We start from the raw sequence: 17,852 nt of genomic DNA, 5'->3' as shown, positions 1-17,852 counted from the left end.
TAAAACTGTTGACGGACTTAAAATCTATAAAGATGTAATTTGTATGGCAACAATAGTACAAAGGAGGAAGGAGAGAACAGAACTAAACAGGAACAAAGATTTGGAATATTACTGAAATTAAGATGGCATTAATACAAACTAATTTGTTCAAGCTAAGATGTTAATTATAACACCCAGGGCAACTACTAAGAAAATAACTAAAAAAATAATAAAAGCAGCAACAAGTTAATTAAAATGATATACTGGAAACATCTGTTTAACATAGAGAAATAAATGAGTGATAGAGGAACAAAAAAGATATAACATATACAGAAAACGAATAGCAAATGGCAGATACAAATCCTACCTAATCGGACTCCTATTAAATACATGAAATATAAATAAACTAAACACTCTACTCAACTCAATTGGAAGAATAGATTTTAAAAAAGAAAACACGATCTACTTGCTGTCTATACTTTAGATTTAAAAAAAAGGTTGAAAGTAAAAGGATGGAAAAAGATATTCAATACAAAAAAGAGTCAAAGTAGAGCACGGTATAAGAAAGTTGAGTCTTTTCTCTTTTTTCCTTGGTGAGTCTAGCTAAAGGATTGTGAATTTTGTGAATCAACTTTTGGTTGTTGATTTTCTCTATTTTTTAATTCTCTATTTATTTTGACTTTAATCTTAATTTCCTGCCTTCAGCTTGATGTGGGTTTAGTATGCTCTTTTTGTAATTTATTTTTTTTTAATTAACCTTTTTAGAGCAGTTATAGGTTCACAGCAAAATTGAAGGAAGGTACAGAGATTGCCCACATACTCCCGTCTCCACACATGTATAGCTTCCCCCATTATCAACACCACCCATCAGAATGGCATATTTGTTACAAATAATGAACCTACATTGACACATCATAATTACCCAGCCTATAATTTACATTATAGTTCATTCTTAGTGTTGTACATTCTATGGGTTTGGACAAATTTTTATAGTTTATAAAGCAGAAGTTTTGGTTATCAATTTGATATCTTTCTTCTTTACTAATATGGGCATTTACACCTTTATATATCCCCCTAAATACTGTTTTCACTGCATTTCATAAGTTATAATACACTGTTTTGTTTTTATTCATCTCAAAGTATTTTCTAATGTCCCTTGTGGCTTTTTCTGATCCATTGGTTATATGGTATTTAATTTCTGCATATCCGTAATTTCCTAAATGTCCTTCTATTATTGATTTCCAATTTCATTCCACTGTGAATAGAAGTGGTGAGAGTGTACAACCTTATCTTATTCCTGATTCTGGGGGAAATTTTTCAATCTTTCACCACTAATTATGATGTGAATTAATTAACACAAATATGTGGCCAATTGATTTCTGACAAAAATGCAAAAGCAAGTAAATGGAGAAAGAATACTCTTTTCCACAATTAGCTCTGGAACAACTGGACATTCATAGGCAAAAAAGTGAACTTTTATTTAAACCTCACACCTTATACAAATATAAAGTCAAAATGGATCATAGATCTAAATGTGAAGTATACAACTATAAAACTGTTAGACGGAAACACAGGAAAAAATCTTTTTCATAAACTGATGTTAGACAAAGTTCTTAGACATGAAAAAAACCCCATGATCCACAAAAGACAAGTTGACACGCTGGATTGTATCAAAATTTAACACATTTGCTCTGAGGCAAAAAACGGAAAACAACAAAATGCTGCTGAGAAAAACGACATCCTGTGTTCATGGATTGAAGACTTAATGTTGTTATGATGTCAATACTACCCAAAGTGATCTACAGATTCAATGCAATTCCTATCAAATTCCCAATGACTATTTTTTTGCAGAAATAGAAAACTCCATCCTAAAATTCATATGGTATCTCAAGGGACCCCAAATAGCAAAAACAATCTTGAAAAAGAAGAATAAAGTTGGAGGTCTTGCACGTCCAGATTTCAAAACTTACTACAAATCCACAGTAATTAAAACAGTACAGGCACTAGCATAAAGACAGACATATATATCAATGGAATAGAATGGAAAACCTAGAGAGCGACTCTTGCATTAATTGTCAACTGATTCTCAGGGAGGGTGCTAAGACCATTCAATGGGGAAGGACAATCTTTTCAACAAGTAGTACTGGAAAAACTAAATATCAACATGCAAAAAAAATGAAGTTGGATCCTTACCTTATACCATACCATATACAAATTTAACTCAAAATGGACCAAAGACCTAAATGTTAAGAGCTAAAACTATAAAACTCTCAAAAGACAATATAGGGGAAAAGCTTTGTAACATTAGATTTATCAATGATTTATTGGATATGACAGCAAAAGCACAGGAAACAAAAGAAAAAAATGACAAATTGGACTTCAGAGAAAATAAAAACTTTTGTGCATCAAAGGGCACTATCAACAAAGTGAGAAGGCAACCCATGGGATGGGGGAGAAAATATTTGCAAATCATGTATCTGATAAGGGATTGACATCCAGAATACATGAATTGCTCCTACAACTCAACGACAAATAAACAACCTATTTAAAAACTGGGCAAACGACTTAAATAGACATTTCTCCAAAGAAAATATACGAATTACTAAAAAGCACATGAAAACATGCTCAACTTTACTAGTCATTAAGGAAATGCAAATCAAAACCACAGTAAGATACCACTTCGCACCCATTAGTATGGCTATTATAAAAAATAATAAAAACGTAAGTGTTGGCAAGGGTATGGAGAAACTGGAATCCTTGTGCATTGCTGGTGGGAATATCGAATGGTACAGCCTCTGTGGAAACCAGTATGGTGGTTTCTCAAAAGATTAAACATGATTCAGCAATTCCACTTCTGGGTATATACTCAAAAGGACCGAAAGCAGGGACTTGAACAGGTACTTGTGCATCCAGGTTTAAAGCAGCATTATTCACAATAGCCAAAAGGTAGAAGCAACAAAAGTGTCTATTGAAAGATGAAAGTTAAAACAAAAATGTGGTAGATACGTACAATGGAATATTATTCAGGCTTAAAAAGGAAGGAAATTCTGACACATGCTGCAATACAGAAGACCTTGAAGACATTATGCTAAGTGAAATAAGCCAGACATAAAAGGATAAATACTGTATGATTCCACTTATATGAGCTACCTAGGGTAGTCAAATTCTTAGAGATAGAAAGTAGAATGGTAGTTGCCAGGGGTTGAGTGGGGGAGGGAGAAATGGGGAGTTAGTGTTTAATGGGTACAGAGCTTCAGTTTGGGAAGATGAAAAAGTTCTGGAGATGGATGGTGGTGATGGTTGCATATCGATGTGAATGTACTTAAAGCCACAGAACTGAACACTTAAAAAATGGTAAAAATGGTCACCTTTATGTTAGGTGTATTTTATCAAAATAAAAGAAGTTTGCTCTGCAAAAATCAGTCTGAAGTGAATGAAAAGACAAGCTATAGACTGGAATAAAATATTTGCAAATCAGATAACCAACAAAGAATTGCATTAAGAATATATAAAGAACTCTCAAAAGTCATCAGGAAGAAAATAAACAACCAAATTAAAAAACAAGAAAAGATCTGAATAGACATTTCAGCAAACAGGATATAGGATGGCAAATAAGCATATGAAAAGATGTTGAACATCATTAGCCACTAAGGAAATGCAAATTAAAACTACAATGAGGTACTACTTCACAGTTAATAGAGTAACTAAAATAAATACCAACAATACCAAATGCTGACAAAGATGTAGAGCAACTTGGAACTCTCATACATTGCTGGTGGAAATGCAAAATGATTCAGCCACTCTGAAAAATGGTTTGGCAGTTTCTTACAAAGTTAAACACTTACCATATGACCCAGTAATCCCACTCCTAGATATTTACCTTAGAGAAATAAAAATTGTATGTTCACAAAAAAACCTGTATAAGAATGTTCATATCAGTATTATTCATAATCACCATTACCTGGAAACAACCCAAATACACTTCAATGTTTGAATGGATAAACAAACTTTGGAACATCCACTCAATGGAACGCTACTAAGCAAAATGAATGAACTACTGATACACATAACAACTTGGATGAATCTCAAAGGCATTATGTTGAATGAAAGAAGCCATTCTCAAAAGCTTACATATTATATGATTCCATTCGTATGACATTCTCTAAAAGACAAAACTACAGTGATGGAAAACAGATCAGTGATTGCCAGAGATTATGGGTGGTGTTGGGGCTGACTATCAATGGATAGTATGAGGAAGTTTTAGGGTGATGGAGCTGTTCTCTATCCTGATCGTGGTGGTGATTACATGAATCTACACGACTGACAATTCACAGAATTGTACATCAAAAAAATCAGACAGTTTTATTGTAAATTCATTTCAAAAAAATAGAAGAAAATATTGGCTATATCATCATTATCAATAGTTATACTTTACTGATTAATAAAGATATTCTGAATTAGTTGTGAAATAGGATCTAAAATCATTAAGGTTGTTTTATGTCTGGTAGAATAACTTAAAGGTATAGAGAAAAAAATCAATAACACTAAATGTAAAAATTTAAAATTTCTACTAGCTCCTCTTTTTAATATTCTGTATAAGGATAATATGCTCCCTCCGGACCATTTTCTATGAACATTGTTATATACTGGATATGGAATTAAGTAAGCACTCAACTTGGAAGTCTAGGACTCTAGGTTACATTCCTAAATCTAACACTGTAAGAAAACTCTCGACTTGCCTTTTGTGCCTAATTTTATCTTCCTCTTCATTGAGGTCATGTACTTGTCTGCACTTGTCTTTTTGTGGTATGCTGTGAAGGTTTAAAGCAAGGAGTTTCAAAGATAGGAAAAAGAACAGATTCATACACCACCCACCACCCACCCCAAATACCAAGCACTGCTCTAAGTGATTTACATGTATTATTTCACTTCATTCTCCTAACAATCCTGCAATATAGCTACTATTAATATTCTCAGTTTACAAATGAAACTGAAGCTTCTAGGGGGAAACCTGCCCCAAATCGTAAAACTAGTAAGTGGAGAACCAGGATTTTCCCAGCAGTCTGCCTCCAGAATCCATGTTCTTAATCGCTAAGCTATGTCTCTCCACAAAAGGCTATTTGTTAGTTCTTTTCCTTCCCTCACCACTGCTCTTCCATGTCTATGGTCTCACTGTCTCTAACAATTCATTCATTCTCATGGCTTTACCTGTCATCTATGCATAGATGAGTCCCGGTCCTGTAGATCTGGTTCTGACCTCTCCCCGAGCTTCGCTTCTGCATGTCTAACAGCCTCTTCAATATCTGCATTTCACGATCCTGCCATTCTCACAAATTCAACATGCTTAAACTCAAACTCATCATCTTCCCTCAAAATTTCCCCATAAATGCTTTCTTAATTTTGTTAATTGTTTAGTCACATAGCCTTGAAACATCTGGATTACCTCTGACACATTCCTCTCCATTAACCCTCCTCCTTAAGTCTCAGTCAACAAGTTTTACCAATTCTTCCTTCGTAATGTCTCTTATAACCATACCTACGTCTCTTCACATCTCCACTGCCATCATTTCAGTCCAGATCTTCATGCCTAAATGACTGTAGTACCTCCTAAATCATTTTCCTTGCTTCCAGTTCTTCTCTCTCATTCTATTTCTTGGTCATCATATTAATCATGTTCAAATACAACTTTTATCATGTTCTTCCTGGCTGAAATACCTTTAACTATATCCAAAGTAACTAACCGAATAACTCTGCATAGAGTTAGACTACCCACCAAAGAAAGGTCAAAAATTTTAGCTAACTTGTCTCTGATAACACCCTCAAACATGCCATAGTGCTTACACCATCTGCTGCAACTGAAATGCCTTTCCCTCTCCTTCCTAAAGAACAGGTACTATTAAAAAAATTTAAATCTTACCTCCTCGGAGAGGCCTTCTTCAGTCGTGCCAATGCACAGTGGCCTTTCTCTCCTCTGAACTCCTACAGCACTTAATAACTGTACGTCACATTGTTACTAGATGCCACTTTTCTCTCTCCAACCAGACTGTAATTGGCGCCAAGTCAGAAATCATTTCTTAAACTTCTGTGCACCTTCCACAGTGCCTAGCAAAACTTAGCTGTTAAACTCACTCTTTCTCGTTAAGATATGGACAACTTATCTATATATTTTGTGCTAATTTATACTTCAGCCTAAAGACCTTTTACAATCTAGCCTCGCCTACCTTTCCAGTGTCATCTCCCTGCTGTATCCTATACTGCCTGCCACACTGAACTTTTTCATTGTTCCCTAGACACGCCAGGTCCTTTCACAGTCCTGTTCTCATTCACCCATTATCTATAATGCCTTCTCCCCCTTATTTATCTGACAAATGTCTACTGATCTGTCAAGACTCAATAAAAATGTCAACTTATGAATCCCCCAACTAGACTTAGATGCTCTCTATGTTCTGTGCTCCCTCAGCATCTTATTCACATCTCTATAATAGCAATTTCCATGCTGAACTGCAACTAACTCTGGACATGTTTGTCTCTCTCATGGGACTATACATTCCTCAAGAGTAGTGATAGTGTGTATTTCCCTCACTCCCTTCTCTAACTCTTCATATTTAGTGCCCTGATGTTAAATCTCTCTCAGTGAATGAATATTTCAAAGTTAGTGGTGACCACATACCTTGGTAATAAAGAGCCTTAAGGAAGGAGTGACGATCAGCTCCCTGAAATAAAGAGTTTTCTATTTCCATTTCTCGCCGGGTCAGCTGTTTGCTCTTTGCAAATCTCTGTGGCAGGCAAAGGATGCGCTGACGCTCTGAGATCCTTTCTTCAATATCTTGAAGACGGTTCTGTATTGCTTCAGGGGTTGCCCTCAGTCTCATCCTCTGAAACCAGAAAAAAGAGATGGAATATATCATAGAGGACTCACCCTGAAAGTGATGGTCTGATGCCTCAAGTAAGATGATCAGGGCCCGAAAATGAGCATTTGTACATATGGTAGCAAATAAGTCAAAGGACAGCTTCTCTTTTACCAGGGTCCTTATCCTAGAAACTGAAGAAGATTCAGACGCAAAGCTCAGTTTTGTGAGAACTAAAAATTAAAAGGTTCTGTGCCAAGTGAAGAGATCTCGCTCTTTACTGTCCAGAAGAAACTCACCTCACTTACCTTTTCGCCTGAAACATGGCTCTTCCAGATTAAGATTTCTGTTTCATTGAGCCCTAGTTCCCTGAGAGAAGCTGTTTCCTGGTCCTTCTCATGCAGTGTCTGGAACTGGGACAAAGTCATAGTCCCCGCTGCTTCCTTCCCAAAGGGCTTATACATAGTACCAGGAGCAAAGCTCTCTTTCTTAGACACACATCTGCAAGAAAAGCAGGAAGAGAGTAAGAACATCTTCAAGTTACCACAATTCACAGAAACGGGGCTTGCTATGAAAAGAGGCACAATGAAACTCATCGGTAATTTCTCTCAAGTCCTATTTCTAGGCTGAAGCACCACTGCAACAATATGGAATTCTACCAACAGTCTCCTCATCTAGGACTAATAAATGACTGAATCAAGTATTTATTTATTGAGTACCTACTATACACCAGACACTGTGCTAGGTACTGAGGATTTAACAGTAAAAAAGAAAAAAAAATGTTTTCTGCTTTTGTGGAAGAACAGTGCAAAGATAGGCAAGTAAACAGACAACGATAATGTTGGGTTATAAGTACTATATCTGCTGAGGCTTCCCTAAGTACCTTTCACAAGAAAGGTACTTAGCCCAGACGTCATAGAAAATGGGAAGATTCCTAGAAGAAGAGACAGAGAAGCAAAACCCTGCCTGATATGTAGAAGTTTGCCAAGGCACGGGAGCGGGTGGGAACGGAGTGTTCCATCCAAACTCTAAGAGGGGTCTGTCACCTGAAGGTGAGGGTCTATGGTACTCTACCTGTTTGCAAAATCAATACCTACTGCTCAATGGAGACGGCGGTATCAAGTTGATGCTGAAGGAGGCTTTTCAGCTGCCTCTCCCCTTCTGTTTCCAACTCTTCCAGGACATGCTCATCACTCTTCACACAGCTGTTTACCCTGGAATAGATATAAGAATATATTCTTTGTCTACCGTTAGTGACCCCATTTGTTCAAAAAGCCTTCTTGAACAATTTGTTGCCTTTTATTAGTCATTCTGCAAACATAAAATACCTACTTACACACAATACACTCTGTGAGGTACTGATGGAGTTAAAGATATTCAAGACATAGTCCCTATCCTTAAAAAGTTTGCAATTTACTTAGGGAGAAGGCATATTTGAGTGTATCTGTTACATGCGTGTGGCTGGCGGTGGGGGGGGAGGTGAGGGGGAGAGGAAATGAAGAGAAAAACAATATAGAGAGGCACATGCTGAATTCGTAGGAGTTCACAGAAGAGAGAGATAATTGGGAGCTAGGGTGGTAAATGAAGACTTTAGAAAAGTAACTGTTAAACTGGCATTTGAAGTATTGGGTGTGATGAAGGAAAGAACAGGGAGAGCAAGTATGAGATGTTCTAGGGGATAATGAGAAGTTCAATTTAGCTGGCATTCATGTATGGGAAGATTGAGAGATAATCTTGGAGGGGTAATTAGACTCAGATTGTGAAGGCCTTAAATATACCAACTACGGGGCCTAGACCTAAATGTATAGGTATTACAAAGTAATTTATTAGATAGTTAAAGTGACGCATTGCAAGTGGTGATTTAGGAAAACGAATGTGGTTATGTCTCATGGATTAGTAGGAAAGAAACCAGAAGAACTAGTTGGAAAACTCTTTAAATTTATCAAACATAAGGTGATGAAAGTCCAAACTGGAGTGATAATAGTGGAAACAGAAAGGAAGAGTAAGATGGGTAAGGCCTTTTGAAGGTAGGGACAAGGGTCAAAGATAAACCCCCAAATTTCAAGCTGTGAAACTGAGAGAATGTTGATACCAATGAAGGAAAGAGGAAGCTCTGGATGAAATAAATGGTTTGGGAAAGGGCATGTCATTATTGTTTTAGCCACGTTGAGTCAACCACCTATTCCAACTGAAACGCTAGCATAAAGTACCAGGAATACTTCAAAGATATATTAAGTCTGAAGTGGCTGTATAAGTGATATTGGCTAAAAGAAAAGTGAGAGATGGGAGAACTGTTGCATAGATGAGAGTCTGAAGCTGAACGTGGAAATTTCAAGTTATCTGTATTGTCAGGATCTGTAGCTGTGGAAAAGATCTCCAAAGGAGAGAGCATAGAAACAAATGTGAAAAGGGTCATAATATTTTATAGCCTAGGCACTACTGTGTAGAAATCTAGCTAATGCTATCATGAGCTAACTAACCCTAAATAATTGAAAACTCTTATTAGTGTAAAAAAAATAGCAGGACCATTTAAGTAGGCAACGACTGCTTATAAAAAACAAACACAAAAAAACCGAGCTAACTCCATGAGGAAGATAAATATTAAAATACCTTCCTTATCAAACGACCCTTAACTACTGGAACCTAAGACAAGTATCCCCCATAATTACAAGCAAGATTCTCATGCTCTACAAAGACTTAAACATATTTTGGAAAATTTTAAAATATCTTTAGGCCCAGGGTTTAAAAACAAAATCCCTTTTAAGCATCTTAATTTTTATTTTTTATTTAGAATTTTGAAAGTTCTTGCTAAGTTTAAAGAGGCTTTCAAATGAATAAACCATAGCTGAATACATCAGTATACGTGAATCTCAAAAAGAAATGTTTAGTGAAAAAAGCAAGTCACAGAAAAATTCATACAGTATGTGTCCAAAAGTTGAAAAATGGATAAAACGAGCAACATTTTGTTTAGGGATATATTCCTAAGTGGTCAAACTATTTCTTAAAAAAGCAAGAGAACGATTAGCACAAAATTCTGGACAGTGATCCCGTAGGCGGGAAGGGAGGGAGGAGAAGCAATCGGGGAGGGGCACACTGGCGACTTCTAACGTACTGGTAATGTTCCAGTTCTAAAGCTTGTAGTGGATACGAGTCTATTATTGTTCTTTAAATTGTATGTATACATTATTTTTCATGTATGAGCTGTATCATAAGAAACAGGTTTTAAAAGTCAATTTTGAGGCAGGGAAAATCATAAAGTTTTTTTAAAGATGCAGAAGCTGACGGCGCAGGTTAGCATAGTATTAGCAAGAATTTTAAATACACCACTCTATTCCAGAGCGATTATTCTACATGCAGAGTGAATACAAAACTAATTTAATGAGGACCATTTCAAAAGGCTTTGTGTACTGTCAGTAATTAGGAAGCTCTGGCTTTCAACAGGGTCCAGCTAAGTTTAAGCTGCCATTTCCTGCCGAACCAGTAGGGGGAACTGCTCGCAGCACTGCTGCTCTTTCCCATGATATATCGAATAGGTTTGGTATTTGCCTTCTAAATTTGTAGAAACAAAGTATCATTCGCTTACTAAGATTCGAAAGCGCTACTTGCTCTCGGGGCACGAGCAAGTCTTCTTTAATCCAAAAACACTGCAAATAAAGGCGCTCACCCTGAGCCCCTTTCCGAGCATAGGGTGGAGGTAAGGGGGACCGAGAGGATCTGGTCTGGGTTCCTCTAGCGCTGGGCATCGGTCGGCCAAGACCTTTTTACCTGGGTGGGTCCGTCTGAAACGGGACGAAGCCACGGCGTCTGTCAAGCTCCCTGGGTCGGCGCCGCGGCCTAGATGCCTGGGCTGGAAGGGCATTCCTACAGAAACCGGTGGCGGCGGCGGCAGCCCTTCCTGAACTTCGCCCCGCAGGCCAGTCTCGCCCATCCCCCCTTCAACCTCTTCTTTTGTCTTCCCACTTTCACGAAACCGCATCCCGAGAACGTGACAGACCCCGACACAAAGTAATAAAAGCCATTTTAAAAGTTAAAAGGTAAAACAGAGCTCCCTTCGCTGCCTGCTCTCAGACAAGTCCTTACCTCTTCATGTTTCCGCAGGCCCCTCTCTCCAACTTGTGTAAATAAGCCGTGGACTTCAAGTCCCAGGACTCTGCGCGGCAGACTCAGGGGATTGTGGTGGAGTGCGGGATTCTGGGAATTGTAGTAGCGCAGCTCTAAAAAACGGAAAGAGAAAATACGTATTGAGTATCCGGTGTGTTGTCAATTTTTCAAATAATTCTCCTGAACGTCTTGTAGAGGTTAAAGGCAACACCCAAAATATCCAGCTCATAAACCTAGAAGTCACCTTTGACTTCTTGACTCTCTCATCCAGTATCACCACATCCTGGCGCCTCCAATTTCCCTCGAACGTGTCCCCATCAGTCCTGTTGCTTCTTTCAAGGACTTACTTACGTTGCTATCTGCTGTTTCCAGCCTCTGGTCCATCCTCCGTAGTGTAGCCAGAATGATCAGACACGAGTTTGACGACATCACTTGCACTAATGGTTCTCCTCTATCTGTAACAGAGGCTTACATTTACTTCCGGAGAATCAGAAATCCATATGTATTCAAGCCTGTGAACGTGTTATTGATAATTATGGTGAATCGAGAGAGGTACAACATAGCGATTAACAACAGCATGGACTCTTAATTTCCAGAAATGGAAATACAAATGTCCTTAAGTATATGAAAAGAAAGAGGTTTAATCTCACGAGAAATGTTGAAATTTCAAAGTACACTGACTGTAAAACACTTAACCTGTACTCAAAACTGTCCAGGTCATCAAAAACATGGAAAGTCTAAGAATCTGTCATAGTCAAAGGAACCAAATAAGACGTAGCGATGACGAACTGTAATGTATCCTGGAACAGAAAAAGGGCCCTAGGTAAAAACTAAGGAAATATGAATAAACTACATACTTAGGTTAATAATAAGGTTGATTAGCTGTGACAAATATACCAGTTATATTATGATGTTAACACTTAGGGAAACTGAGTGGAGATATAAGGAATTCTACTATGCAACTTTTCAGTGAATCTAAAAATATTCTAAAAATTAGCTTATTTTTAAAAGCACACTAAAATAACATTTTCACCTACCAGATTGGTAGAAGTCCAAAGTTTGAGAACACACTTGTTTTGTTGAGATTGTGAGAAAATAGGCACTCTCATAAATTGGTACCTATATGGAAGGCAACCTGAGGATACAGCTGAAATCATAAATTCACATTCCCTTCAGCACAGCAGTTCAACATGTATGAATGGTATCCTCAATACTATGCACCCTCAAGTATGTATGTATTACGTATGTGCATGTGTATATTCACTACAATGTTATTTATAACAATAAAATACTGTAAACCACTTAAATATCCATGAATGTGATATTCATTCAATAGAAAACTATGCAGCAGTCCCAAAAATGACAAAATTCTTTAGGGACTGCTACTGCAAAATCTCTAAAATATATTTAGTGCGATAGCAACATACAGATCTATGTATGTAGTATGCTTCCATTTGAGTAAAAAAGGGGGAAATTATGTGTATGTGTTTGCTTCTATACGCATAAAATACCTCTGGAAAAATCATACAGACAAGTGGTAAGTGAGAGCCTCCAGGGAGGGGAACTGGATGGTGAGGGACAAGGGTGGGAAAAACTCTTCACTGTGTATCTTTGTACCCTTTAAATTTTGAACTACATGATTATATTTAGCCACTTAAAAAAAATTAAAAGAAACTCTTTTTAGATTATAAAAAAAAGCCAAAGAAGAAAAAGATCATGGGTTTGGGGGTCACAATGTTTGGATTTCTCAGTTCCCACAGTAATCGACAATATAGCATAGTAGTTAATCTGGACTTGAACTTCTGCTTTGGCAAGTTACAAGACTATGTGAGTTTCAGTAAGTTTCTTTAACTGGTCTAGGCCAGTTTCCTTATCCATAAAATGGGGATAATATCTTGGAATAGGGTGACTGTAAAGTATTATACAAAAGTATGATTTTAAAATCACTTAATAGGGTGGTCATCTATGAGCAAATATTCCAAAGTTATCCAGTAGGTTCAGACTTATTCAAACTGGCTGTATTGCCATGCTCAAGTTAAAGGATAAAATCAAAGAGCAGCTACTGGAAGACATTGTACTTCCTATGCTGAGAACTTTTAACAGATTGAAAATCTCATGGGAAGTATTAGTGTGGGCCATATCATAGCCTGCACCAAGCAAATCCTATATAGTGGTGGGGCTGAATTCTGCCGCTCAACCAAAATGTCCAATTGACACATTGGTCATAAGGAAATGGAAAACTACACCAAGGTTGCTGGTGTCTGTCCCCTGGGAAGGTGGCAAAAACTACACTGAGCATCACACCAGACTTGTATACTACTTGTAATAAAATATACAGCCTATTGGTACTGAAGTGGTACATACTACATTACAAATCCACTAGGTGGGATGAGTGGAGAATGAAAGGCTGAAAAGACACACTCACATAGGTTTAAATTGCAACTGGAAAGCAAGGTCATAAGGAGGTACTCTATGTACCTGCGTATGACTGTAGTCAGCCCTAGTGGTAGGTACCCAGGGACAAACATTTGGAACATTACATTAGAAAACCAGGCTATTTCTAGCTCTGCCAAACTTATTAACTGTGAAATAATAGCTATTCTGTTTCCCACGGCATCCTTTTCCCTGCTTTAAAAGGATATCAGACAGTATATAAAAAGCTTTGAGATTTCTACACAGAGATATTACCATGAGGTAATCTCACAATTTCACCCCTAGAAGATTTTATGACAAACTGAAAAAACATGCCTCGTTTGTCTTTCTGACAATTTAACAAGGTTAGTTTAATTAAGCCAGAAGCTCTTCTTTAACATAGACATATTTTCAGAGTTTGTCTTTTTTAGGCACTTAGTTTACAGCATACTTCTGATTAACATATTACGAAGTAATTATAATTTCCAGATATGGAAGATGTTAAAACGAAAATTTTCTCTTGAATAGGGATAGCATCACTTGTCTAATTAAGTCTAAACAATTGTGCATGTCTTTCATATGCTCCCAAATGAGATAGCATAAATGCTGTTATAGAGAATAAATATTGCATCTTTTTCAAAGGACAAAAAACAAAAAAAAGTGGATAAGCACGGGGAAAGTGCCACGTGACAAATTTCAGAATTCTCCTTCAGCTAATATCTTAGCTGGACTTCAACCATGGTTATGGGGGGCTCAAGATTCCAGTACCTAATATAAATGTTGCCTTAAAATTATTGGCAAAAATAGGTTACTTCTCATCTTTTAATTAATATTTATTCAACAATGTCATGCTGAACCAGAGTCAGAAGGAACCTTAGAGAAGATTTAGTCCAAGGCTCCCGATTCCAGACAGTACATTGAGATATACCAGTACATTTTGAGTGTTGCTATATTGATCTGGAAGCCCCTTGCCATCCCCTCACCTCTTCTATGTTCTGGAAAAAACACTAGAACACTCCCAGTACAAAGTCAATGAGTACTGTAGCCTCTTCTTTATTTTACTTTATAGTAAAAGAACTTTACAGTAAACACTTAGTGGTAGTGAAAGGACATCAAGGAATCCTAAAACTTCAGAGAAATGAAAACTCATTTCTTTCAGTTGAGAAAACCTTAATATGATCCGACCCTTTCATGAATAGGCCAAACATAATGCCCAAATGAAATCGTTTAGTTAATTAAGCAGGGGCAGGATGAAATCCAGTGTTTCCTCCAATATATTTACTGAATGTGGAACTTAACTTATGCATAGACTACAGGAGTTGGAGCTCTAAAAACTATAGAGAAAATGTCTTCTAGGGTATAATAATAATATTGGAATCAAAAATAAAGATCACTCAAGATTATACTCAAAAGCTGTTTATCTACAGAAATCATCCATAAAATTAAATAGTCTCTGGATTATTTTCATATTCTATAATTTTGAGTGGTAACAAAAACTTACCTGATAAGAAGCTGCTACTTTGAGAAGTTTGGGTAGGAAAAAAAGAGGCCTGTAAGTTCTGATATTTAGTTCGCTCATAAGGTTATGAAAATTACTAATACTCATTTCAAAAAATATATTTTCTTCCCTTAATATGTAACCCTCAGGGTGGTCATATGCAGCCAGTACCAGAGAAATTCAGCCCAATAATTCTGGGCAACTAAGCACTAATTACTAAGAAACATTCAAGTAGTTTATTTTGGTGTTATGCTTTTATTTTTTAGAACATCACCTTTATTTATGACTTAAGTGAAACATGAAATAAGAGATGAAGGTAAGAATATAGCTTTTTCTTGAAACACATAAATATAGAAAAACAAACAACTATAAACCATATGCTGAAATCAAGTAAAACACCAGGACAACTGTACATCAAAAAACAAAAAACAAAAAAACGAAAAACAAATTGCTTGAAGCTTGTCCTTTTAAAAATAACTTAATTCAAGTCTCAAACCTAACTCAACTTTTCCTTCTGTCTCTGAATTTCTTTCTATAGCACACTTTCAGTAATTCATATCATAGTTCTTTGTATTGTTGACATTGTTTTTATACAGGCATGCATTCATTAATTACATCTCAAACTAGATAGCAAGTTCCTTTTAAGAAAGAGATTTTACAGTATCTAGCACTATTATGTAACGTGCAACCAGCAAAGCCTAGTTGGCATTTATATTTTGGCGAGCATGTGTCTATGGTCTTGTTGGAGTGAGAAAGATGATGATGTATGCTGGTGGTAGGCTATGGGATCCAGGAGAGTAAGATACAGATTATAAATACAGAGTCAACATCTAATAGGCTGCTGCCTAGACAAAAGAGCTAATATAGTTTTGATTTGCTAATACTGAGTCAAACTACAGCATAGTTCCCAACAGCACAATATTTAAATGAAATAAAAACCCTAAATACATGCACACTTAATTGCAACCAAAGAGTAAATAACAATTGTAACTACCATATTTAACATCATCGAAATTTGCAGGTAACATATACCCCCAAAACAACATGCTGAAGATACAGTCATTCAATCAAAAGCAATGCTCATATTGTGTTCCTGCTCCTTGCAATGAAGATCCTTGAAAACCTGTGTTACCTCTTCTATCTTCCTTTGCAGCATGCCTATAGGGGGAAAAAGTCATGCATCATTAATCTGAGGTCAAACAATCCCAAGAACATAATAACTTACATTCTCCCTTCAAAATATGATTTAGAAAACTTTTTATATTGATTTTTACAGTTTTAAGTATTATAAAATACAGAAGAAATAAAGTATTTATCTATCTGTTAGGAAACTATGAAAACAGTGGACACAACTGTTCTTCACATGCTCTCCTCAGCTTTCAGGCAAATAGCGGTCTATCTGACATTTATGTTTTGTTGAAGAGAAGGGTCAATTGCTTTTTACACATTACAGCCTAAAAGCACCATGGAGGGTGGTCATTAAATTGAGGGTACAGATTTGGGTGGATCTTTGCTGGCCTATCAGCAAATTAGTACGATGAGTATATCCACATTTCTGCTCCTTTCTAATGATTTATTTAACTTGGTGGTCCTTAAATTTGCTCAAAGGTAGAGCAACACAAAGTACCATTAATTTTAACATATAGAAGAGTAACTTTCTGTAGTAAAAATGAGTTGTTGAGGTAAGCATGATAATCTGAGTGTTTTTAATCAACATGCACAAATAAACTCGATCATTCGTTCTAGTGTTCATTAATGCTCACTACTTGATAAGCAATAAATTGTGCCAAAGATTTACGAAAAACTATGAGGGAAAAACTAAAACTATGAAATAATATACTTTAATTTTCTTCCACCAGTGGAAAGGCCCCAATATTTTTCAGTTTCTAAAGTGTAATACCGCATCTTATCTTATGACATATAGGCACTGCAAGATCACACCTTACGAACAAGTGATTTAAATAACTTGTCTCCTGAAAAGCTAGAAAAACAGTATACATTGAGCCTGGCAAAACACATCTCCTTTTTGTTGTAATAACTAACTGCAGGGTGCAGTACCCCCTGCCCAAATAACATTTTTCAATGTGACAGAAGCACAAATGAGCACTACAACAAACCATTAACTTGAGGCCAGAAAAATCAACAAAAGCACAATCTACTTAATTTGCTGATTGATACATACTAAATGCAAAGCAGTACATTTATAAAACAATTAAGAATCAATAAAATGTCAAGAAACGCAAGTCAGCATTATTAAGAGAGCCTTACTATAAACATTTTGTCATGTCTTCAAATTGACTTCCCAGGACTATTTCTGTATTAACATTAAAGTTTTTAGGAGTTTCATTCTTTAAGGGCAAAATTGCACCTAGGCAATTAACTGCCCAGAGTTCCAGTCCCATGATATGCATCAGTGATTTGTTCCTGCAGGCCTATTAAATTATATATCATATTAGAAGTAAAATGCTACTAAACAGTCAACATTTTGGGGGAAATGTCATATACATTTTGACATTATTGAAAATAATGGTATTGAACAATATGAAAATTAAATTAAGAAAAAAAGTCTATTCACGATAGTATCAAAAAGAATTTAAACACTTAGGAATAAACCTACCAAATTAAGTATAAGACCCGTACACTGAAAAGTACAAAACATTGCTAACAGAAACTAAAAATCTAAATACATGGAGAGATATGCCATGTTCACAGATCGAAAGACTCAATAGTGTTGAGGTGGCAATTCTCCACAAATTGATCTACAAATTCAATGTAATCTCTATGAAAATTCCAGCAGGCTATTTTTGTAGAAATAGACAAGCTTTAAAATTTACATGGAAAGGTAAAGGACCCAGAACAGCCAAAACAATCTTGAAAAAGAAGAATAAGTTGTAATAATTACACTACTCCATTTTAAAACTTACTACAAAGCTACAGTAATCAAGACAGTGTGGTATTGGCATGGGATAGCCATAGAGATCAATGGGACAGAAAGAAAGAAAGTCCAGAAACAA

The 17,852-nt window shown here is 36.4% G+C and overlaps 2 protein-coding genes across 4 annotated transcripts in view; both read right to left on the bottom strand.

Moving 5' to 3' along the window:
• RBM41 (RNA binding motif protein 41) overlaps positions 1-11,039 on the bottom strand; it is a 57,892-nt gene extending 46,853 nt beyond the window's left edge. For 2 of the 3 annotated variants that reach the window (XM_011380969.2, XM_023523829.1), the window contains exons 1-5: positions 10,908-11,039; positions 7,925-8,041; positions 7,136-7,328; positions 6,650-6,854; positions 4,719-4,790 (exon numbers count right to left, since the gene is read on the bottom strand). In XM_011380969.2, the coding sequence (XP_011379271.1) occupies positions 4,719-4,790; positions 6,650-6,854; positions 7,136-7,328; positions 7,925-8,041; positions 10,908-10,915 (595 nt within the window). In that variant the 5' untranslated portion in view covers positions 10,916-11,039. The remainder of the gene's footprint in view (positions 1-4,718; positions 4,791-6,649; positions 6,855-7,135; positions 7,329-7,924; positions 8,042-10,907) is intronic. The other variant, XM_011380970.2, reaches the window with a different exon arrangement.
• Positions 11,040-15,059: 4,020 nt separating this feature from the next.
• Positions 15,060-17,852, bottom strand: part of NUP62CL (nucleoporin 62 C-terminal like) — a 41,523-nt gene continuing 38,730 nt past the window's right edge. Inside the window, exon 10 of the mRNA XM_023523830.1 lies at positions 15,060-15,996. Within this exon, the coding sequence (XP_023379598.1) occupies positions 15,902-15,996 (95 nt within the window). The 3' untranslated portion in view covers positions 15,060-15,901. The remainder of the gene's footprint in view (positions 15,997-17,852) is intronic.

Source organism: Pteropus vampyrus, unplaced genomic scaffold (genome assembly GCF_000151845.1).
Source record: "Pteropus vampyrus isolate Shadow unplaced genomic scaffold, Pvam_2.0 Scaffold419, whole genome shotgun sequence".
NCBI lineage: Eukaryota > Metazoa > Chordata > Mammalia > Chiroptera > Pteropodidae > Pteropus > Pteropus vampyrus.
The sequence above is the reverse complement of the archived record's forward strand: the minus strand, read 5'-3'. Positions and strand labels throughout refer to the sequence as shown.